The sequence below is a fragment of the Thamnophis sirtalis genome, unplaced genomic scaffold (genome assembly GCF_051295495.1).
Source record: "Thamnophis sirtalis isolate CommonGarterSnake01/CBP01778 unplaced genomic scaffold, rThaSir2_p1.2 scaffold_14, whole genome shotgun sequence".
NCBI classification, from domain to species: domain Eukaryota; kingdom Metazoa; phylum Chordata; class Lepidosauria; order Squamata; family Natricidae; genus Thamnophis; species Thamnophis sirtalis.
Window position 1 is genome coordinate 17,889,151 of NW_028261394.1, and position 24,883 is coordinate 17,914,033.

The 24,883-nt window shown below is 46.6% G+C and overlaps 2 protein-coding genes across 2 annotated transcripts; both read left to right on the forward strand.

Annotated features, from left to right (window-relative positions):
- Positions 1-675: 675 nt before the first annotated feature.
- Positions 676-24,349, forward strand: CIAO3 (cytosolic iron-sulfur assembly component 3). Its single transcript, XM_014060037.2, has 11 exons — positions 676-881; positions 4,023-4,115; positions 8,476-8,619; positions 9,440-9,569; positions 10,917-11,051; positions 14,079-14,197; positions 14,920-15,049; positions 15,911-15,983; positions 19,952-20,089; positions 21,008-21,165; positions 23,234-24,349. Exons 1-11 carry the CDS (start codon positions 678-680, stop codon positions 23,470-23,472), a joined length of 1,563 nt encoding a protein of 520 aa, XP_013915512.2. The 5' UTR covers positions 676-677; the 3' UTR covers positions 23,473-24,349.
- Positions 5,292-8,573, forward strand: LOC148042721 (uncharacterized). Its single transcript, XM_087729220.1, has 3 exons — positions 5,292-5,379; positions 5,788-8,201; positions 8,438-8,573. Exons 1-2 carry the CDS (start codon positions 5,292-5,294, stop codon positions 6,966-6,968), a joined length of 1,269 nt encoding a protein of 422 aa, XP_087585346.1. The 3' UTR covers positions 6,969-8,201; positions 8,438-8,573.
- Positions 24,350-24,883: the final 534 nt, after the last annotated feature.

A 24,883-nucleotide genomic window follows, 5' to 3' on the forward strand; every position in this document is an offset into this window, starting at 1 on the left:
TCCTCTGGTAAGGGGGAAAATCCAACAATAGAAATTACAGCAACGTTCATGGAAGGAGGGTTGAGATAAATAAATATTGGGTTATCAGCTAGTATTAACATAAATGGCCTCTTTTACCCTTCTTTGAACCCAGTGGTCCTCTTTATCCAAAAGGTGGATTTCGCTGCCTTCAAAAGTGAATATAACCTTACAATAACATCAGAGATAGTCCTTCTGGGGTGTGCTTCGTGTCTGGACTACCTCGCAAGGCTGGTAGACGACTATTAAATTCGGTTAGTTTCATCCCTTTTGGGGGAGCAGCCAAAAGGACCGCCTTGTAAATTGGGGGTCTCCATTTATCCAGCGACGGCTGAGATAAACTCGCGCGATTCCCCGTCCGAGGTTTCGGAGCCTAGTCCCGGTGGGGAGCCCCTGAAAGCCCCGGTCAATTTCTCCCTCACGGCCAAAGGCTCGTGGGGCGCTTTTCGCCGCTAACCGCCACTTTCTCCCTCATGAAGAGAGTGGGCGGAGCCTCGCGTGTCTCCCTCGCGGTCTCTGAAACCGCCAACCCCAAGAATGGGAGGAGTCTCGAGCGTCTCTCTCTAGCGGTCCCTCAAACCGCCACACCCCCAGGAGGAGAATGGGCGGAGTCTCGTTTGTTTGCCTCGCGGTCCCTCAAACCGCCTTCCCCGAGGGGAATGGACGGAGTCTCGTGCGCCTCCCTCGCGGTGGCTTTTACGACAAAAGGCCCTGAAGCATCGTTGCCGTCTTTGGCGAAAGCGCGGCTCCCGCTTTTACGGCGCTTTTCGACGCTTTACGGCGGGGGCAAAATGGCGGTAGCGTCGCCCTTCAGCGGCGTTCTGCAACTGACTGACCTGGACGATTTCATCGGCCCCTCGCAGGTGGGCGCCAGGCCGGGCTCCGCTTCCCTTGACCGAAGCGGCGCTCGCGGGCTTTATCTGTAGCACCGTCAGGTGGGCGAGTGTCGCTTGCAGAGGCCGAAGGGATCCAGCCTCTCTGGTTCTCCCTCGGCCTAAGTGAGGACGGGTTCCCTCACACCTTCGCTGCGGTTGGCCTCCGGGTTTCCCTCTCTAGGAAGAGAGGAAGCGGCCTCACTTCAAATGGCTCCTTTCTCTGCCAGCTGTGACAACGGTAGTCAGTTTGGGTGCCTTGAAAAAGGATCTGGGCGGTATAACAATGACTGTTGACGGCCCTCTTGTCCGCTTGGCATCGGGCCCGCAAAGCCGCTCTCGCCCTCCCCTCCGGCCTCCGAACATAAAATAACAGAGTTGGAAGGGGCCTTGGAGGTCATCTAGTCCAACCCCCGCCCCCCCCCCGCCCAAGCAGGAGACCCTATACTATTTTTGACAGAGGGCAGTCCAGCCTCTTCTTGAAATCTTCCAGGGATGAAGCTCCCACAACTTATATTCCATTGGTTGATTGTTCCTCCTTGTCAGAAAGTTCCTGGTGGAATCTCTCCTCCTTCAATTTCCATCCTTTATTCCTTGTCCGACCTTTCAGTGCTTTGGAAAATAGTTTTGACCACCTTGTCATTGTAGGAGCCTCTCAAATATTGGGACATTGCTATCATGTCAAGTCCTTCTTTTCATTAAACTAGACATAGCCAATTCCTGCAATCGTTCATCGTATGTTTTATTCTCCAATTCCCTCATCATCTTTGTTATTTTCTGCATTCTTTCCAGAGTCCCAACATCTTTTTTTTATAATATGGTGACCAAAACTGGATGAAGCATTCCAAGTGTGGTCTTACTAAGGTTTCATCTGAAATTACTCCTGTATCAAGACTAAATCATTCCACTGATTAATTGTTCTAACTGTCAGGAAATTTCTTCTTAGTTCCAGATTGAATCTCTCCTTGATCAGTTTCCACTCGTTGCTTCTTGCCCTGCCCTCAGGTGCTTTGGAAATGTGTTTCTCCTCTCTTTCTTTGTGGCAGAATCTCAAATATTGGAAGACTGCTATCATGTCCTTCCTAGTCCTTCTCTTTACTAGACTAACCATGCCCAGTTCCTGCAACTGTTCTTTATATGTTTTAGTCTCTGGGCTCCTAATCAGCTTTGTTGTTGTTTACAAATTATCCTCTTGTAAAAGCTTTATGTGTGTTCCACTTTGTTCTTACCTCTGTACTTTTATTTAGATAATTCTTTAAAAATTTCAATTCTTTTTTTATAGTCCTTAATTCTTTTTGAGTCCCATTTAACCTCCATCTCTAAATTCTAGTTTCTCCCTTATATGTCAATGTCACTGGATTATAACGTGAGATCATTTTTGATAGTACCTTTGTTTTTACTAATACAGCTAATTTCTCAGAAATCCAAAACGTATCTAATCTTTAAAAGGATCTGTGTCTTTCAGAAAAGTATGTACCGTTTTTTCACGACTATAAGCCGCACTGAAAATCCTAAAATTTGATCCAAAACCGGCAGTGCGGCTTATAACCTGGTGCGCTTTATATATGGAAAAAGATCTCCCAGCTGCTTTCGCGGCTTCCTGGAGCGCCAAGAACCTTCGCGCTCTTCTCCGCTCCTCGCGACTGCAATAGATGTCCAGAAGCGGCTTTTGGGGCTAATGGGGATTGGATTTCCAGCTCGATAGCCCCTGCCGCTTCTGGACGTCTATTGCAGTTGTGAGGAGCCGAGAAGAGTGTGGAGAAGAGCGCGAAGGTTCTTGGCGCTCCAGGAAGCCGCGAAAGCAGCTGGGAGAGGCGCACGGCTTGGTTTCTCCTCCCTGGATGTCGCAGTAGCAGCCCCAAACTCACCGATCTCAGTGTTTTTCGCAGCAGGGTGTGCTGCAAGAGGGAATGAGTGAAGAGTGAAGATCTTTTCCAGCCAGCGCAAAGGACTCCCCCGGACTTTTTTTGCTGAGCACAGGGCGACGGGCCCGCACCTCCACCACCAGCAATCCGGAAAGGTCTTCACACGCTCTCTCTTGCAGCATGCCCCGATGCGAAAAACACAGAGATCGGTGCGCTTGGGGCTGCTGCTGCGACGTCCAGGGAGGAGAAACCAAGCCGTGCGCCTCTCCCAGCTGCTTTCGCGGCTTCCTGGAGCGCCAAGAACCTTCGCGCTCTTCTCCGCTCCTCGCGACTGCAACAGATGTCCAGAAGCGTCGGGAAACGTGTGGCTTATAACCCGGTGCGCTTTATATATAGAAAAAGTTTGAAAAATTAACGTTAATTGATACTGCGGCTTATAATCCGGTGCGGCTTTTGGTCGTGAAAATACGGTATGTTCTTTAGCATTTCCATTTCCATGTCTCCATATATTTATGAGCTCAAATTTCTCTGTCATTTCAAAACATATTTTTGATGGTTTATTTTGCAGTTTATCTTGCATTAATTTGATGCAGAAAACAGTTTTTTAAACTAATTCTGGAGAAATCATTCCAATTTCCCAAGAGAAACCAAGTTTCATGTTAAATCTATTTATTTTTCCATGTCCTTTAAAGAATATACATTTGTTTTCATTAGATACTATATTCTGATTATTATGATTTTATTCTCATTTGATTTCTACACCTACATATCAAGATAATCATTTTCAACTGTATAGTAGTTGTAATTTATATATGGGTTTATATATAAAACAACTTACTTTTTCTTCATTGATCCTGAGGATATAAATTCTTGCCCCAAATTTTTGTAAAGCAAATGTTTTACAATTTTTTTTCTTATACAGGTTTACTGTAAGCAAATTACATCTTGTTTCATTTTCTCTTTTGCTGCGCATTGGCTTCATTTGTTTTCCATGTTAGACATTTTAAGTTTCATAGCTACATTTTTAGCTTGGAAAAGTTGATGCCTGTGGAACCCAATATAGTAGACTCTCAGAAAACTTCAGAGGCCAGGGGATGAATATGAATATTGCCAGCCAGATCAAAGTTAGCAATATTTGTGATTCACCAAGGAAGCTTGGTTTAAGTTAATCTTTATTAATTCCACATATTTTTATATTTATGTTTTGTTTTTGTTATAAATGTTTGTTGGCTTGTTGGATAATTTGATTGTGTGATTTCCCTTTCAGGAATGTATAAAACCAATCAAAGTTGACAAGCCTGGAAAAGCAGCAGCTAGGATTCGTATTGAAGATGATGGAACTTATTTTCAAGTTGGCCAGGTAAAGTTTTTCTTTCCCCTGTCTGAGTGTGTTTTAGGAACAAGCTTTTTTCCCAACATTTTTTCTAACTCTTCCATTTTTTTCCAACTCTGCAATAGAGTTTTTGTTGGGCTGGAAGGCACTCTAGATTTGAGGACCAGCAATTGATGTGGGTCATTTTTGTCATAATCAGAAACTTAGTTTTTGCTGTGAAACTCAGAAATTTTGACAACAGATTACTGTTTTCAAGGATATAGTCTAGGACAAATCTGTGGAGCAGACAAAAATAAATCTCTATTGCTTTTGATAGTGGGAACCCTGTAACGCAAGTGGGAAGTGAACAGGTAGTCCTTGACTTAGGACCACAGTTGAGCCCAAAGTGAGACTTGATTAAGTGAGGTTTGCCCCATTTCACAACTTTTCTTGCCACAGCTGTTAAGTGAATCATTGCCTTTTTAAAGTTAGTAATATGGATGTTAAGTGAATCTGACTTCTCCATTGACTTTGTTTATCAGAAGTTCACAAAAAGGGATCACATGATCTTGGGAAACTGCAATTGTCATAAATATAAATCAGTTGACAAGCGTCTGAATTTGTGACCCCAGGGATGCTGCAATGCTTGTGTGAAAAACAACCATAAGTCACTTGTTTCCAAAGAGAAGGCGTGGGAGGAGTAACAGTTGGGTATTAACCCAGCCCTCTTACCTATAGGAGACTGAGGTAATCTTTTGAAGCCACACCTACGGACCTCCTCTGATTTCCCCAGATTAACCTCAGTCTACGGCCTGAAAGGAGTGTTTCTCTGACTCTCCCTTCTCTTCGAAGACTTGGGAGTTTTTTCTGCAGGATCCTTAGCAGCGATTACATCAGCATCAATGAATTAATGCTGAAGATTTCTCACCTCTCCTCTACTGTGCTCAGCGCCGCTGGGGAAAGCCTCGTCGCTGCCCAGTGTGTGCGCCTGTGCCCCGTGTGACCGGCTGGTCGCGTAAGAAGGGGAGGAAGCCTCCGCCCGGCAGGGATGATCAGAGTGGCTTCGAGGCTTCTGGTAAGCAGCAGAGGGACCTGCGAGGCCTGAAGATCGGCCCTACGATCCCCAGCAACAGGAGATCGGTCCGCAGGTCGGCGGTCGCCATCTTAGGTCCAGTCGCCATTTTGGAGCACGTGAGCTGAGCGCGTGATCAGCATTCCCTACCGATGCCGAAAGCGCTCAAAAAGGCACCTGAAGTCCATCCTGGAGGGCATCCGACTGGGCGATTTCCTAGCCTCTATCGACCTCACAGAGGCATACCTACACATCAGGATCGCCCCGGAACACCGTAAACTCCTCAGGTTTTCTCACGAAGGAAAACACTACCAATACAGGGCCCTTCCCTTTGGGCTGGCCTCAGCCCCCAGGACATTCACCAAGGTGCTAGCAGCAGCTGCGGGCCACCTACGCTCCCTCCCAGTCCGTTTGTTCTGCTATTTAGACGACATCCTCGTCTTAGCCAGGTCACCTGACTTGGCTGAACGGAACCTGGGAATCACCATTGACACTCTTAGGGCCGTGGGCTTCTCCATTAACCTGGAGAAGAGTCACCTGGTACCATCCACCAGATTCCTTCACCTAGGGTCCATCATCGATTCGGTGGCTGGGAAGGTTTTTCTGTCCCAAGATCGCGAGGACAGCATTGTTAAAATGATCCATGAGGTTCGCAAGTTACGCTCTGTCCCTGTAGTTCTTCTTTCCAGGTTCCTGGGGAAGTTCATCTCGTGCATAGGGATCATGCCGTGGGCTCGACTACACGCCAGGGAGCTCCAGTGGTTCCTGCTGCCTCACCAGAGAGCCGAGACGAGCGACGCTACCTTCAGGATCAGAGTGTCACCCCAGGTGCTGCTATCGCTCCGTTGGTGGCTGTCCCCAGCCTTGAGCAGGGGTTGCCTCTTCAGAGAACCGACGAGAAGGACCTTCACCACAGACGCAAGTCTCTTCGGCTGGGGGGCCCACCTGGAGAGCCAGATCGCCTAGGGCCGCTGGACTCCAACAGATCTACGAAACAACATCAACTGGTTGGAGCTCAGAGCCATCCACCTGGCGCTTCGCCACTTCAAGGACACGGTATCTGGACATCACATCCTAGTCCTGACCGAAAACCTAGCAGCCAAGGCCCATGTGAACAGACAGGGCGGCACCCACTCCAAGGCCCTTCACGACGAGGCCCTGCGACTGGGGAACTGGGCAGAGAGACACCTACAGTCCATCAAAGCCGAGCACATATCCGGAACAGAAAATCATCAGGCAGACTGGCTCAGCAGGGAGACGGTCAACAACGGAGAGTGGCAACTCCATCCCTCAATCTTCCATCAGATCTGCAGGAGGTTCGGACATCCGACGGTGGACCTCTTCGCGACCCTGCAGAACGCCCAGCTGCCAGAGTTCGTATCGAGGTTTCCGACCAAGGGAACCATGGACACGGACGCCCTTCGATGCAGATGGCCACCAGGTCTTCTCTACGCCTTTCCCCCCCTTCCCCTCATTCCCGGGGTCCTGAGGAGGGTGGTGGCGGAGGGAGTAGAGATGATAATGGTGGCTCCCTTCTGGCCTCGCCGCCCCTGGCTGGCGGACCTCGTGGATCTGTCCACAGCTCCCCACTGGAGGATTCCAGCGGGGGAGGTGGTCCTGCACCAGGGATCTCTGGAGCACCCGGACCCGGAGTGGCTTCATCTGACTGTCTGGCGATTGAGCGGGAACAATTAAGGGAGGCCCAATATTCTGATAGTGTCATCAGGACGGTAGAGGCATCCAGGAGACAGTCCACCACACGCATCTACAACGCCTCCTGGGTGGCCTTTGCGGACTGGTGCCGAGCTAAGGGTCTCCGCCCAGCTTAGGCGACAGGTCTCCGCTCTGTCCACAGTACTGGTGGGGGGGGGGTGAATGCTCCTCCCTTGTCCCAGCATCCGGTGTTAAAACGCTTCCTCAAAGGGGCGGCGAATCTGAAACCCTCAGTGGTCCATCGATTCCCCACCTGGGACCTTCCCACGGTTCTCCAGGCCCTCACGGAAGCACCGTTTGAGCCTCTGAGGGAGGTTTCCTTCCAGCTCCTAACCCTCAAGGTCGTCTTCCTGGTCACCATCACCTCGGCCAGGAGAGTTTCAGAGATCAACGCCCTCTCCAACAGGGCGGACCTCTGTACCTTCTTAGATAACCGGGTCATCCTCAGGCTGGACCCCACCTTCATGTCCAAGGTTAACTCCCCCTTCCACAGGGCTCTAGGAATTATTCTCCCGGACTTCTGTCCCCATCCCTCCGGTGAGAGGGAGAAATCCTGGCACAAGCTGGATGTCAGAAGGGCCTTGCGCATATACCTGAAGCGCACGGCCCCCTTTAGGTGTTTGAAGGCCCTCTTTGTGTCCTACCAACCTTCCTCCTGGGGAGCTAAGGTCTCTCTGGCCACCATCAGCAGATGGATTAGAGCGGCCATCTCACAGGCCTACAGGGCACAAGGACTCCAGGTCCCAGAGGGCATCACAGCACATTCCACGAGAAGTGCAGCCACCTCAGCAGCCTGGTCCACCCAGGCCCCCATAGAGGAGATCTGCTGGGCGGCCGCCTAGGCGTCCCCTTCTCCATTAAGCATTACAGACTTGACGCATACGCCTCTGCAGAGGCTGCCTTCGGCAGGAGGGTACTACAGGGAGTCCTGGACTCTCCAGGGGGCTCAGGCCCATCTAATCCCTCCCAGGACATCTAGCTTTGGTATGTCCCAACTGTTACTCCTCCCACGCTTTGTCTTCGGAAACTGGCAGTTGGACTTACCTGAACTGCATGTTTAGAAGAAAGGCGTGGGAGGAGTCACTTCCCTCCCGTCCTGGGCGCCCCGCGTCTAGGGGGGCCTGAGCATGTCCAGGTTCAGCTATAACGGTTAGGAAGGATATGTGTTGGCTGTTCTTGTTTGTCCTTCCTTTCAGATGCTGCTACAATCCATCGGTTAATCTGGGGAAGTCAGAGGAGGTCCGTAGGTGTGGCTTCAAAAGATTACCTCAGTCTCCTATAGGCAAGAGGGCTGGGTTAATACCCAACTGTTACTCCTCCCACGCCTTTCTTCTAAACATGCAGTTCAGGTAAGTCCAACTGCCATTTTCAGTGCTGTTGTAACTTTGAACGGACACTAAATAAGCTGTTATAAGTTGAGTGCTACCTGTACCTGGGGTGTGTGTGTGTGTCCAAAAGATCAAGATGGTAGCCACACAACCATGCTGTATGTAAGAAAGTGGTGAAACTTGGTTTGTGTGGCTACATCTATCATCCTGGCCTTTTGACCTTCCCTGTGGATGCCCATCGCAATTACTTTTTTCAGGATGCTGACAGCAGTCCATTCGATGGCTTCCTTCCTAGGACGGTGGGCCACAAAAACTGGAAAAGGCCAAGATTACTCTTAATGACTGCTTGGCCTGCAGTGGTTGCATCACGTCAGCGGAGAGCGTCTTAATCACTCAGCAGAGCCACGAAGAGCTGTACAAAGTGTTACATGCCAATAAGGTAAGTGATTTAAACAGGGAGCTGTGCTTTAATGGCCTCCAACTCTCTTTTTCTATTACCTTTTTAATCATTATCTACCTTGAATATTGGGAAGGGAGAAAGAGAGAAGGGATGTGTTCATCAGCAGTCAATCTTTAATATTAATTTTAGCTCCTCTAGTGAAGAGGTATGTTTTAATATATATAAAAATGGCTGTGTGTGTGTGTGTGTGTGTGTATGTTTCAGCGTAAGTCTGAGCAATTTCAACCGAACCTACAGATGACTTACTCTCTGGAAATAAATACTGTGGGGGTAAGACACCCCTAATATCCCTCGGGGTGTGTGTTCTATTAAGATACAGCCTGTTGTGCCTTAAAATGGCTTCTACCATACTGCAATAAAATGGCTTCTACTGTACAGCACAGTGGAGTTGCCATGATAACGGCTTCACAGTACTCCACAAGGCGACTTCCTCTGGTAAGGGGGGAAATCCAACATTAGAAATTATGTTTGGCCCGGACATTTTCAACAAGGCTTTGATTATTTTTAAGCATACCAAATGATCATGGATCAGCTAGCAAAACAACAACGTGGTATCACTTTCCTTGACGCTTTTGAGGGCACAGGGAAAACATTTGTAACAAATTTAATTGTCGTCAAAATCAGACCTTCTCCTGTCTAATGCAGGATCAGGATAAATAAATACTCGGGCAACAACGGCTTATCAGCTAGTTAGATAATAAACACATTGAAATAATTCACCTGCCTTAATGTTATATAAATATCAGTGTGTTAGGTCAGTGGAGAGTTATGGTTGTTTTCTTCTTTTTTGAACTAAAAGGCATCCAATTCTCCCAAGAAGTTGGTGGTGGTGTCTGTATCTCCCCAATCCAGAGCTTCTTTAGCTGCAAGATTCGGAATGACTCCTTTAGACACAGCTAAGAAGCTGACATCCTTCTTTAAGAATTTAGGTGAGTAGTATTTGATTTGAAAATGGTGCTAAGAGATTTGCATGTAAAGTCTTCAGTGGCAACTCTCGTCCAGTTTGCTTCTTAAAATTCTCAAAAGGGATGCTGAGCTAGTCCCATGAAATTAATCCAAATCAGTCATTTGTGTGTCACACCTAAGCAGCATTGAAGACAGAAATATTGAAAATGTGAGAAAATAAATTTGAAATATATGCATTGGCATCTATATAAGCGGACATATTTAAATGGGGGTAAAATGTGTTTCCTCATCTTATACCAATTATAATAATTCAATCATTATTGTCACCCACAAGCATGGAAACTAGCCTACAAAATATTTCAATCATATTTCTGGGAAGTTGTGAAGAATTCTGGATTATGCTGTTCTAAAACACTTGCAGAGAAATTGAACAGGGCGGCTATAAGAATAAACCCCCTTCTTGCACTTAGGTGGAAATCATCAAGCACACAGTGTAAATGAAAGAGTAATCTTATTCAGTCTCTATTCTTGTATTCAATTATTGTACTTTCCCAATGCTTTCCAAATCTAATACTTTAATTTGCACTCAATTTGTGGGGAGGCTGGGAAAAAATGGAAGAGAGATCAGATTTGAAAATTCAAGCAACACAAGGTGAATCTGATGGCAGTTGCTTATAAATAGCAACTGAGCCTAAGTAGAAGGAAAGAAGCAGCATTCAAAGTATGTAAAGAACTCACTGTAAGTAAGGTTGGAAATTTTTATAGTATCAAAGATTATGCATTTTATTCCAAGCTAGCATTAAAGACGCGGTGGTTCAGTGGCTAAGATGCTGAGCTTGTCGATCAGAAGGTCGGCAGTTCAGCAGTTCGAATCCCTAGCAATGCATAACAGAGTGAGCTGACATTACTTGTCCCAGCTTCTGCCAACCGAGCAGTTCAAAAGCACGTAAAAAATGCAACTAGAAAAATAGGAACAACCTTTGTTGGGAAGGTAACAGCGTTCTGTGTGCCTTCGGCATTGTCATGCGGGCCACATGACCACGGAGATGTCTTCGGACAGTGATGGCTCTTCGACTTTGAAACGGAGATGAGCAAAGTCCCCTAGAGTCAGGAACGATTAGCACATATGTGCACGGGGAACCTTTACCCTTACCTTAGCATTCAAGATGTCTTAACAGAAATCTGTACAGTCCTTTTGGCCAGCTGCATGAGCTAATGAAGTACCAGTCATAGGTCCTGTAAAATGTTGCTGCTGATCGATTGTTGCAGCCCCTTTTTTTCCTGCAGCTGAGTTGACCAAATACCATCCTGAAATTGCACTTCGTCGTAGTATCTATTCAACACTTCTTCTCTTCCTTCTCCTTTATCAGGGGTACATTTTGTCCTTGATACAACTTTCACCAGGAACTTCAGTTTGCTGGAGAGCCAGCGGGAGTTTGTGCAGCGTTTCCAGAGACGAGCAGAAGATAAGAAATCTTTGCCCATGTTAGCTGCTGCTTGTCCTGGTGAGTAAATACCACATGGCACCAGAGGGGAGGGAAGACTGAAGCAAGACTCTCCTTGATGTAATGTACTCTAGATTTGACCACCATAACTGGCTCCAAATTTGGGCACCCCATTATACAAAATTTCAGCAAAACATTTAAAGAAATTCAAAAAGTAATTACAGGTAGTCCTCAACTTATAACTAGTACCATGTTTCCCCGAAAATACAACAGAGTCTTATACTTTTTTGACCCATGAAATATGGCCTTGGGCTTATTAGATGGGGAGGGCTTATTGTTTTGGGGTTGCCGGGCAGCTGCTCCCTTGCGAGCAGGCTCCCGAAGAGCCGGGCACAGCCTTGGGCGAAGCAGCTATGAGGTGAACATGCTCATGAGCAGCCACCCGGCAAACCCCCTCTCCAGCCGGGCAGAGCTCCATGCACTGACCTAGGGAGTATCCCAAATGTGCCAAGCCATGGGAGCTGGGGGGGTGGGCAGAGCGCCACGTGTCTTGGCGCCTTAGGGATACTTCCTAGGTCAGTGAATGGTGCTCTGCCCGGCTGGAGAGGGGGTTTGCCAGGTGGCTGCTCATGAGCATGGTCACCTCATGGCTGCTTCGCCCCTGAGGCTGTGCCTGGCTCTTTGTGTGCCCGCTCACAAGGGAGCAGCCGCCCAGCAACTCCCCCCTCCAGCCAGGCAAAATGCCACTCCCCAACCTAGCGGTATCCTGAAGATGCCAAGCAACGTGAGTGCCTTTCTTCCGCCCCGCCCCCTGGCACCTTCGGGATACCATTAGGTCAGTGAGCAGTGCTCTGCCTCACCAGAGGGGGGGGGTTGTACAAGGGGCTTATTTTCGGGACAGGAGCTTATATTTTTCCCCACCCGAAAAATGTGGCAAGGCTTTAGTTTCAGGACATGTTGTATTTTCAGGGAAACACAGTAAGTTTGAAGGTATGATGGCTGTTGTAAAGCATGCTACCCCCCCCCCAGTCACATGACTGGATTTTAGGCACTACAACTGATTGCAGCATCCTGTGGTCACTTGACTGATTTGCATAGTTTTCTAACCGTTTCTGGCATATTTTGCTGCTTTGCTACACACACACACACACACCATGTTTCCCTGAAAATACGATCTGTCCTGAAACTAACTCCTTGCAACATTTTTCGCATGGGCAAAAATATAAGCCCACCCCCAAAAATAAGTCCCCTGGACCCCCCCCCCTAGCCAGGCAGAGCACCGCTAACCAACCTAGCAGTATCCCGAAGGCACCAAGGTGCGGGAGCCGGGGAGGGGAAAGGCATGTTGCTTGGCGCCTTCGGGATACCGCTAGGTTGGGGAGTGGCGTTCTGCCTGGCCAGAGGGGGGAGTTGCTGGGCGGCTCCCGAAGAGCCAGGCACAGCCTCAGGCGAAGCAGCCATGTGGTGACCACGCTCATGAATAGCCGCCTGGCAATAGCAATAGCAGTAGACTTATATACCGCTTCATAGGGCTTTCAGCCCTCTCTAAGCGGTTTACAGAGAGTCAGCATATTGCCCCCAACAATCTGGGTCCTCATTTTACCCACCTCGGAAGGATGGAAGGCTGAGTCAACCCTGAGCCGGTGAGATTTGAACCGCTGAACTGCTGATCTAGCAGTAGCCTGCAGTGCTGCATTTAACCACTGCGCCACCCCATGTCAGCCTCTGTTTTGCTTGGTATGCTTGCTTGCTATCGGCTTCCATAGGAACGGTGTGTGTGTGTGCATAGTATTGGGGAAGGGAATTATATTGTACTGGAGGAGTCTTGTTCTCACCATCTTCTGCTCATGCTGGTGGCTGATGTTTGGACTTCATCAAGACCAACCGTTCCACATACCAACTTGATGAGGCTTTTTGAAGATGAACCCCACATGACACCTTAGGGAGTTGCAGATTGGACAATGGGTTGTGGAATTGGGGGGTGGGTGCTGGGTAAACATTTGATATATATATGTTCCCGCCTTTCTGGCTCAGATCTTGCTTTCTTTTTGCTGTTTTCACTTCATATCTAGTAAAAGTACTTTATGTCTATTAAAATGGAGTTGAGGCTTTCCTTTCTTGGATATTGAAGGAGGCATGTTTGACACCCCCTCTCCAACCGGGCAGAGCGCCATTCACTGGCCTAGGAGGTATCCCTAAGGTGCCAAGCCACGTGGCGCTCTGCCCATCCCCCAGCTCCCGCGGCTTGGCCCCCTAGGTCAGTGCATGGAGCTCTGCCCGGCTGGAGAGAGGGGTTGCGCGAGCACCTGTTCCGCCCCCAGCAAGCATACCTCCCAGCCTCACCATGTCCTGGGCCAGCTCTGCCTGCAGGGCACCGCAGCGGCGCTCCGAGCATAACTTCTCCAGCTTCCAAACTCCAAAACTCGGCTGCCAAGTCTTCCAGCAGAGGCTGCTCTAGGAGTGCACTCTATGGTTGTAGGCTGGCTACTGGAAGACTCTCCATCCGGAAGACTCTCTGTTCAGCTATAGGGAACTATAATTAAGTCTTTAGAGGACTTACTTTTATTTGCATTTTCAGAACCAAGCAGGCAATTTTAAGACTTACTTATGTCCTGCCTAATTTCCATACTGTGAGTGATGGTATGGAAGCTGGGAAAGGCATGGGGCATAATAGATCGAGAGACAAGAGTGCAGTCGGTTGGCAGCTTTTTTCACAAACGGCAATTTAAGGGGGGGGGGGGATAACCAAGAAGTGTTTCAAATCATGCAAATAGATTGTGCCTTTGTGAACTCACTGCGAAGGAGATTCAGCAATTCCTTTTGCAACTACTCCATTTCTTTATCTCAAAAATAGCATTAAATATACCTTGCCATAATCCAAGTAATTGCTTTTGTTGTCTTGCCCAAGTATTTGGGGCTTGCTACATATTTAGGTGTCTGGTTATATTCAGTTTAATGGATGGGAAAAAGAACTCCTTGTGCAACCCTTCTTAAATAGGGCCAAGGTTCACCTTTGCTACGTAGCTTTCATTGACCCAAAGATAGATAGCAGGATTGCTTTAATTCTTAAAAATGTTTCCCTTACAGGTTGGATCTGTTATGCTGAAAAAACCCACGGGAATTTTATCATCCCATACATCAGTACTACCAGATCACCCCAGCAGATCATGGGAGCCCTGATTAAGGACCACTTTGCCAAACAACAGGTGTTGCTCAAACTTTACTAGCAAGACAGCAGATGTAATGGGGAAGTTTGGAACACTGGAGGCAAAGGACAAATTGGCAAATGTGCTACAAATCTCTGCTGCAGCTCTAACTCAGAGCGTTTGCTCCCTCTGTAAAAACAGGATTTGTTTGTGTGTGTTTGTGTTCCCAAAGGGGCAGCCAGCTGTTTCTTTCCTATTCAACGATCTACCTATAAGGAGTATAGTGGCTTGCATGGTTAGGATGTTGGGTTGGGAATTAGCAAATCCGTGTTTGAGACCCAAGTGCTGCCGTGGGATGGGCCGAGCCCCCGTTCTTTGCTCCGGCTCCTGCTGGGGTCATGAAAGGAGCTCCCAATTGGGCATACCTTGGTCAACAGCAATGTCACCAGCTAATTCAGTTTATCGAACCGGAAGTGCCTTGGTGCTTCTGCCATGAGTGCAATGCGAGCTACCCATGATGTGATTGCCCCCACTGAGGCACTTAGACTAGCCATTCTGTATATGTTACTCTCCATATTCACAAATCCCCTAGCCATCATTTGGAGAGCAGTAGAAGGGGAAGAGATATAAACACTTGGGAAAGAGAAGGGTGAGACAAATGGTGAATTTCTGATTGCCCAACCACTCAGCCCCCAAATTGGAAGGTCCTTTGTGCTGTGCTGTTTGGTTGCATCTCCTATTCTTTTGCCAGCTTCAATGCAATTTCGAAACTCTTATTCCAGTGCTTGACACCAGACCAAATCTACCATGCCACTGTGATGCCTTGCTATGACAAAAAGCTAGAAGCTTCCAGGCCAGATTTCTTCATTCAAAAATACCAGACCCGTGAGGTTGACTGTGTGATTACAACAGGTAAAGTGCAGGCCTAACTGATCTTTGAGAGGGAAGGACCCTGCTTCTCCTTCATCAGACCCGTGAATTAATCCTGCTCCGATAGGAATCTTGATAGAGGCCAGGGTCTCATTTGTCACAGGTGGAGAGGGGGAAGCTCCAAATAAGCACTTCAGCCACACAATTGGGGACAAAGAGACAATTCAGACTATTCTCTTGATATATTTACTAGGCTGTGCAAATAACTTAAAAAGTGTAAAACACTTATTTTGAATTAGAATCATTTTTTTCTGGATTTTTTGAACTCAAAGCAAGATGGGGTTTTGAGGCTCCAAGCATGGCAGATTTGAGACATTTTATAGAATCCTAGTATTTACCATAAAGAGGAATTAGTTATGTATTTTTATACGCCACCTGATCCCAGTGACCTGAGGGGCAGATCCAAGAAACATCATTTCTGCCTCTGACAAGCTTGCAATCTAATGAGTTGTACTTAATTCCAAGATAGAAAGAGGCTGGTGACTGAAGGGAGAGGATTATATTCTCTCAATAGCTACAGCACACACAGGCTAAGGGAGTCAGCTGGTTAAATACCTGACATTATTTTTTCTATCCATAGCCCCCTTTCCCAAATTCCTATCATTTGAGGTCACGCAACATACATTTAATACTTCCTTTTTCAAAAATGGACTAAAAAAAACCAGCATAAATCAACTATTGGATCCTTGTACTTTCGTTTAACTTTTTTGCTGTACGTTTCCCCTTGTATGTCAGTGAGACTCACCTGGGATTGACTTGGAATCCTGTGAAGCTTTTTGTCTTTGTTCTGGGCCAGGGCTTGACCTCTTGGATCTGCTTAATTGTCATATATCTTTATTTCAGGAGAAGTCTTAAAGCTGCTGGACGAGGAAGGAGTATCCCTTCTTGAAGTGAATCCCATGCCTTTGGATAGCATGTAAGACCCTCCCTGAGAATTCATCTACTTGCCAAGCTGCTGCCTGCTTTCTCCACTTTCTTCTGCAACACATTCAGCGAAAGGAGAAGCCACCATGGCCAGGAGAAAGCAAGGTGCACCCCCTCCCCCTGGCCATTACAGCTCACTCACAAATATATCCAAATGATCTAACACCCCCACCACTGTTCCCTCTAAGGTGCGCGCGTGCGCGGCCGCGCACGTCGCTAAAAACCTCCGCGCAGAGCTTTCTAACTGCCGCGCAGAGCTTTCTACCAAAGCAAACGTGGGGAAGTTCTTTGCAGGCAGCTAGAACTGGCCGCTTGCAAAGGACCTCCCCAGACTTGTTTTGATGAGCCGCCCGTGGCAGTGGTGCCTCTCTCTCCACGTGGAGCTGGCCCCCGCGTTATCCCTCCCCCTTCCTCCTCTGCCGTGCTTGAGGCCGCGGGAGCTAGTAGGAAAGCGGCGGAGGTGGAGGCGATGGCAGGGATAACCCAGAGCCCAGCTGAGGTGCTCCGAGCGAAGGGGGAGGTGAAGGAGAAGGAGCAAGAGGACTGGCGGCTTTGAAATGGTCCCGCCGGCTGCAGATTTGATTCAGCGTAAGCAGGGGCCGAACACATGCTGAGCCGACTTTGCGCAGTGAGGTGGAGTAATTCAAACCCCCCCCCAAAGAACACGTGTCTGTCTGTGTGTGTGTGTGTGTGTGTGTGTGTGTGAGAGAGAGAGAGAGAGAGAGAGAGAGAGAGAGAGAGAGAGAGAGAGAGAGAGAGAGAGAGTGTGAGTGAGTGAGAGAGAGTCAGATCAAAATTGGTGGCCAAAGGAGTGGAAGGAAGGAAGGAAGGAAACCCTGCCCCCTGTGAAAAAAACTGAAGATGGAGCAGTGAATGAATAAACCATAAAAGCAACAAACAGTTAATGTGTAAGTAAGCTGAGGAGGAAGTTCTCAACTAAGGAAGAAATATTAGAAAGAAATATAAAAAGCTCAATATGCCAAAACACTTATTTTAGTCTTCATTTAATTACTTGTATTGTAGTCTGATGTAACATCTTTTTAAAGTTAACGTTAGTTAGAAAAGATAGGGTACAAAACTTTTTTTTTTAATTTTTAAAAAAGATTTTATTGGTAAAAAGAAAATACAACATCCATAACTTGTAAAAAACAATACAACTACATTTCGAGATATTCCCATACTATCAAATCATTATAAACATCAAAGGTTAGGTATCTTATTCCTTCCCTCCCTCTTCTCTTCCCTCATTTCTTCTTTTCCATATCCTTTTCTTCCCTCCCCCCTTACTTCCTTCTCCCCTGCCTTCCCTCCTTTCTTTTCTCCTTTCCTCCTTTCCTTCCCCCTCCTTTCCCTCCCTCGGTCCCCCCCTCCTTCTCACATACCTTTCCTCCTTCCCTTCCTCTTTCCCTCCTCCTTCCTTTTCTCTTAATCTCCCTCTTTTCCTCCCTCCTTCCTTCCTTCCTTCCTTTCAACTCTCCTTCTCTCTTTCTTTCCCTCCCTCTTTCCCTCTTTACTACCCTCTCCTCTTCCCTCCCTCCTTCCTCCCCCGGTTTCTTCTCTTTCTTCTCTCCTTTCTTCCCACCTTCTTTCCCTTCTCTTCTTTCTCTTCCTCCTCCTTATCCTTCCCCCCTTCTTCTGCCTTTCCTGTTCCTCTCCTTTCTCCTCTCCATCCTGACTTCCCTACTATCCTCCTTCCCTCCCCTCTAACCTTTGTTACATTTACATATTTTCCTCTGCTGAGGACAACCTGGTTCTCTTTTCCTTTCCTTGCTTAAAGAGGCAAGGATTATAAATCCTCTCGCCTCATCTAAAATGAAGTTTAATTGCTAATTCCAAGCAGGTAGTTATAGCGGATTTCCTATCAGCTTTTTTAAGTTTTCCCAACATTGTGGTCTAACCAAATTGCTCGACGGTGGGTTCTCACCCCTAATACATTTCTCCTTTCGCTTATCTCTCAGTTGTTGTATATTGTTCATTTGAGTTATTGGTTTAATCGTATTAGGTTAGTCAGCTATCTCTTTTTGTGTCTAAGTCTTCAAAACTTAAATAATAAAAAAAATTCTACATTCATTTTGAAAAATAAATGCAATACTTGATTAATTTCATATCTTTATTTAAAATAGTTTTGGCATGGCATATCATTTTATTGACTCAGTTGGAAATGATGTGGATGTTGTATCTGATTCTGAGGCATATATATTCTTAAGTAACATAACATATAGCATATTGTCCAAACTTGCTAGACTATTTAATTGATCTTATTACTTTAAAGGGGGAGAGTTTCATGATAAATTATTTTATTACATTTATGTTGTATTTATATATTATATTTATTACATTTATATTCCACATTATATATTTGTATTGTTATTTTAGTGTTTATTGTCAATTTAGATAGATATATATCAATACTGATTTTAATCATACTAAATAACAATTACTGCTATTATTTATCAGCATTAAATATTTACATTTTTAATATCGAGTTAGTCATATTTTAGAATAATAGGATTATCTTTTAATAGGATAATTGGCAAAATCTAATTCAAATGTGATGGGTTGCATTCCAAAGGAATGTGAGAGGACAGGTTGCCTGCAAAATGCCAGGACCCAGGACCTGTTGGTGCCATGTCTCTCTCTAGCCAGTCTAATGATCTAAAAGCTGAGCAGAAGTCTTTTTTTTTTCAGGGTGAGCGGAAAAGTATAGTGTTTGAGTGGCACATTTTCATGCCTGGCATTCATCAGGCTGAAACCTCGCTCACAATTGGTGCTTGGCGCTTGGAATGTTGCGCAAATGTCCAGCAGACGAGACAGAAGTTCAAACGGTGGCTCTCTTAGGTGCTCAGGCATGAAACTGTGCCGCTCAAACACTATACTTTTCCGCTCACCGTGAAAAAAAATTAGAGGGAACATTGACCCCCACCCCACCCCAAGTGAGCTGGTTTTAGTTTTGTCCTGGCTGGATCCACTTCAATTTAGAATTGCACATTGTTTAAAGGCCAAGTTAGGCTTAGGAAAAGTTGTTCAACTCAATTCAAAAGCCTGGCCAAAGTCCAATCACAATTTGGAGCATCTCTCACTAATGAGACAGGCCAGTTTTAGAGATCGGCCACATCTCAAAAGCGACCATGTTTGCCATCTGCCTAGCAATAAGCACCTCAACGCGTCTTCTGCCATTGCAGATGAGGCCGACGGTAGGTTCCAGTGGTTACATTTGGCTGCTGTGCTGATCCCCTCTCCTCTGTCTCTACATTGGACTTTGGTTTTACTAAAACACTGCTGGGCATTTGGCGGTATATTTAATGGCAACAGTAGCAATGGCTCAGTGGCTAAGATGCTGAGCTTGTTGATCAGAAAGGTCGGTGGTTCGAATCCCTAGCGCCGCTTAATGGAGTGAGCTCCTGTTACTTGTCCCAGCTTCTGCCAACCTAGCAGCTTGAAAGCATGTAAAAATGCAAGTAGAAAAATAGGAACCACTTTGGTGGGATGGTAACAGCGTTCCGTGCGCCTTCGGCATTGAGTCATGCTGGCCACGTGACCACGGAGACTTCTTCGGACAGCGCTGGCTCTTCAGCTTTGAAACGGAGATGAGCACCGCCCCCTAGAATCAGGAACAACAAGCACATATGTGCGAGGGGTACCTTTACCTTTAATGGCAACAGCTAGTTTGGGAATACTAGCAGGAAGGCCCGGGGCTGAAGACTAAACTGAAAAGTGGAAATAAAAATATCCTGAAAGAAGGCAGCAGAAATGAATTTCCGTATCGTGTCCAAGAATACTCGGAGTCACTCGGGCCCTGTGGGTGATAGCCCTTAGCCAGTCTTGGCTGATCTTGGGAAAACCCCATGATTGTTAGCTAAAGAGGGAAGTCAGAAAAGGAAGCTACATGGATGAAGCTACCAGGAGTTGACAGCTTGACTTTGTGGCATTTGTCCCCCTTCCCCCCCCCCCTCGCTGTAGGTTTGGCAACTGTTTGGAAGATCAGCTCTTGGGCCATCCCGGAGGTGGCTCTGGGGGATATTTGGAGCACATATTCAAATATGCAGCCAAGGAGCTTTTTGGCATTCCAGTTAAGGAGCTTCAGTACAAGACCCTGAAGTAAGGAGCTCAACTTCCTTCCTAGCCCTCCCACCCCACCCTCCTCTTGCCTTTGCCCTCTTCCTGTCTCTCCATTCCCAGGATAGTGACAGTCACTCAGATCATTCATAGGACACACTCGGCCTTCACATCTTCTTGTGGCCATGTTCTAAATTTTGGGGGTAAAAACTGTCTGTACATTGATCCCCCCCCCCCACTTTTTTGAAGCTTCATGAAATAACTTGTGAGGGGCAGTTTGTTAAGATCAGCCTTTTTCTACCTTGCAACAGGGAGAATCACCTAATGCTTCTGCATAGTGTTTTTTTTAAAGAGGAACAACTTCGCCCAAGCCTAGGAGGAAAAAGTTTGGTCTTTATTACCAGTGCTCTTTCCATCACTGTCTGGTCCCACTGGGGCTTTCACCCCTTCTATATAAGCTACCCCCCAAGAAAAAGGCTGTTAAACCCTTAGATCGAATAGCTGCTGCCTGCAAGTGCTTGAATCTTGCCAGTGCAGTCCCAAAATAAATGTCAGGAATTGCTTGATTCTGCAATTCACCTCCAAACAGATTTTCCTTTGGAAGGTGCTTTTTTTCAAAAGGCGTGGAGTTTGTTTTTCCTTGAAGATGTTTCATTTCTCATCCATGAAGCTTCTTTAGTCCTTCAGTGAGAACTAAAGAAACTTTTTGGATGAGAAGCGAAACGCCTTCAAGGAAAAACAGAAACTCCAGTTGCCTTTTGCAGAAAAAAAAAGAGCATCTTTTGGGACAACCGTGACCTGGTTGACTGAGAATCTCCATAGACTTTGGAGGATAAATTTCTTATTTTTCCCCAATCTGTGACGCAGCTGAAGCCTAACTTGCTTTCTCCTCACGAGCCTGGAGGAAAAGCTACAGTTTGGCTGTCAATCCTCTATGCTCTCTAATGTTCATCCACTCAGAAACAAGGATTTTCAAGAGGTGACGCTGGAGAAGGATGGCCAGACCCTCCTGCACTTTGCCTTGGCCTATGGATTTCGGAACATCCAAAACTTTGTGCAGAAACTGAAACGCGGAAAGCTGCCCTACCATTACGTGGAGGTGATGGCTTGTCCCTCAGGTGAGGATGCCTACAGGTTTGAGTTGGCATATGGCTGGAAGGGAAGAGACAAATGTTTGATCCAGAACTCTCTGGGACGTTTTCAGGAATTCTTTCAAGAGAGGGAATGATAGGCTAGATAGGCTGCATAGATACCATTGCGGCCTGCTATGTTTCCCTGGCCAATAGGACACTGAAGGATGCAAGCCTATGTTTTGTTCCCAAGAATTCCTTTGGTTTACAAAATACCGTATTTTTCAGAGTATAAGATGCAGCAAGGTTTTGAACAGAAATTTTTTTAAAAAAAATTTTGCACTCTGCAAACCTCCCAAAAACTGCCCGTGTTTTGCAAAAATGGGTCCATTTTTCCCTCCAAAAAAAGCATGAATAGCCTTTAGGGGGCTTGCAAAGTGCTTCTAAGTGGATGGGGAGGCCAAAAACGAGCAAATAACAGCTCATTTTTCACAAAAACGGGCCCGTTGTTCATAAAAAAAAAGGGCATGGATAGCCTTTCGGAAGCTTATAGAATGCTCCTGGGGGCTGAGAGGTTAAAATTGAGCAAAAAATGGGCCGTTTTCCACTCATTTTTGCCCTTCCCAGCCCCCAGGAGCACTCTGGAAGCCTCCTAAAGACTATGCACGACCATTTTGGTGAAGGGGCGGGTTTTGGGAGGCAAAAAATGTTGTATTCAGTGTATAAGACGCACCCAGATTTTCAGCTTTTTTTAAGGGAAAAAGGTGCATCTTATATTCCGAAAAATACGGAAACTTACTTAGAAAATGAAATTGATGGGCATTTTGGTATTTTAGGATTTGGTTTAGATCAGTGATGGCAAACTTTTTTCTTGTGGCATGGCAAAATTGTGTGTGCGCGCGCGTACCCACCCCAATTCAATCCTTTCCGCCCACCTGCGCATGCACATGTGACCCCCCCTCCCCATGCATGCACGCACAACCCCTTCCCAAACTCTGGAGGCTTTCCTGAAGCCTTGGGAGGGAGAAAATGGCCTTCCAGAAGGCCAAAAGCCAGCTGGCGCGCTGGAGCTAACTGCTAGTGTGCCAGCAAATATGGCTCCGCATGCCACTTGTGGAATGGGTGCCATAGGTTTGCCATCACGGGTTTAGATGATTACCATCGACTCCAATTAACCCAGATAAGTAGGATTCATAGACAGTGTCCTACATATCCACATTTTGTGAGTAGTTCATCCCTTCCCTTTTCCGTTGTATACCCAGAATAGTTCCATACAGGTAGTTCTGGATCTACAACACTTCCTTTAGTACAGGGTGAGCAACCTATGCGGCTCTGGAGCCGCATGTGGCTCTTTCTTCCCGCTGCTAAAACTCTGTGGCCAGTCGGCACCACAGTTTTGAGAGGAGCTGCTGGTTGGGGCAGGGAAGTACAGTGCGCTCGGAGGAGACACTCATGCAAGGGGCGGGTTTTCCAGTTGGTTCCACAATAGATGGGGCTTTCAGTTAGAGCAGGTAGAGGAAAAAGGATGCCGCTCTAGGAACTCACTCTATGGTGGGGGAACTGGATTTCCAGTTGGCTCCAGAATTGAATGGGGGGCTTCTGGTTAGGACCTTTGTGGCTCTTTGAGTGTTACCGACCCCTACTTTAGTGAGTGTTACAAAGTTACTGAAAAAAGTGACATGACAATTTTTCACAGGTATGACCTCTGCAGCATCCCCATGATTACGTGATCAAAATTCAGATGCTTGGCAATTGAGTCATTTATGACGGTTGCAATGTCCCGGGGTCACTTGATCCCCTTTTGTGACCTTCTGACAAGCAAAGTCAATGGGGAAGCCAGGTTCCCTTAACAACTTTGTTACTTTTATCAACTGAAGCCATTCACTTAACAACGGAGGCAAAAAAGGTCATAAAATGGGCCAGAGCTCACTTAACAGATGTCTCACTTAATAAATTTTGGGCTCAATTATGGTCGTGGATTACCTATGTTTCCAACTTAACGGCAACAGTGCCAAAAATCCAACCTCTGGCCCACCCCCTCAAGTTAGCAACTCCCAGTTTAAGCTAAACGCTCTTTCACGTCTCCTGCCTTCAGCTGTAAATCCTTATTTTCCAGGGTGCTTAAATGGAGGGGGACAGATCAGAGCGGAAGGGGAATCCAGCAAGGACCTGCTCCATCATGTGGAGAGACTCTATGAAATGGCCCAGCCGGAAGACCCCGAGATGAACAAAGCCATCAGCGACCTCTATGACCAGTGGCTTGGTGGTCCCACTTCTCCACAGGCTCAAGATCATCTCCATACACAATACCATGCTGTGGAGAAAGGCAGCACCAGCTTTAATATTAAGTGGTAAATTGGCTCAGCTCGTGTAACGTAATACACGGGTCCCCAACACCCAGGTCATGGCCCACAAGCAGGCTGTGGCCTATTCACAACCACGGTTGGGTGAGTGGCAGACTGCACACATGTGTAGCTTGACTCGCACAAGCGGCGAGCCAGCATGCACACATGAGCAGCTTGCAATCAAGCTGTTTGTACCAGCCCACTGCTTGTGCAGCCTGGTTCTCCACCACCACCACCCCAAAATCGGAGCTATCAAGTTGCAAAAGTTGGGGACCGCTTGATGTAGCACATCCCTTATTGCTGCAGACAAAGCTGAAAGTTTCATTTTTAAAAGAATGGTATCAAAGATTTATATTTGAATTCTCAAAAATGATAAGGTAAAGCCTTGGCTTCACAGCAGACGAAATCCGTGCCCTCCACTGGATTTCTTAACCTCATCAGATCTTTGAGGCAGTAAATTGGACCGTTGTTAGTTTATGCTTTCAACAGCTTCGCCCCTTTTTTCCCCTACTCCCACAAAGTTAGAATTTATGCAAGGAGCTCTTCTGAATAATTGCAGGAGAGCAAAATGGAACCAGGCTGAATTTGGCATTTGAGGAGAAGGGACCAAATGTTTTTTAAAAAAGGAAATAATTTGGAACTCTGTGAGGCTTATGGAGAGAGAAAAAAAAGTGGATGGGTGGGGCATTGAGTAGCACCATTCTGGCTTCCCCTCCGGTTATGTGGCACAAAGTGGAGCATTTGCAGCCTTCCCTTGTCCAAGTCCACATGCAACATAAGGAGGGGGAACAGAAATGCAGACTCCCACTCTGTTGAGGTATATATCACACAGGCGGTGTATGTGAACACTCAACAACCATCAATAAAATAAGAAATTGATCACAGAACATAGAATCAGTTTTCCATGTTGTCTCTTCTATAAGGCCTGCCCCAAATTTGCCTACCGTGTAAATCCCCCCCAAATAACTCAAATGAGAAAGGTGCAGTACAATGGAATTGTTGCACTGTTTCAGCCTGCCTGTTCTGACCTAGGCTTTCCCAGTAGGACAAAGTCAAGTCCTTGTCCCTTTTTATTTAATTTACAATGAATTCCTCTCTAGCAAAGTCTTTCCTCTCCCACAGTCTTTCAAGATAGTTCGCAATCACTGACCTCAGGTTTGGAGAGTGGCCAGGCCCATATCTTTCAGATTCTGCAATACTTGGCAAGAATGCAGGAATTAACTAATTGTCTCCTGTAAATTCCACTCCCCTTTCATTCCTCTTTTATTTCCTCTAGGAGGGGCCATTCACTGTCCACCTATGGCCTTACTCCTAAGTCGACTCTTGTTCCTTAGCTGTTCCCTTCTCCTGGCAACTCTGCACATGCGCACATTGGGAACAGGCTCCAGATGTTCTTCCGCCTCATTGATGTCTGACTTTGA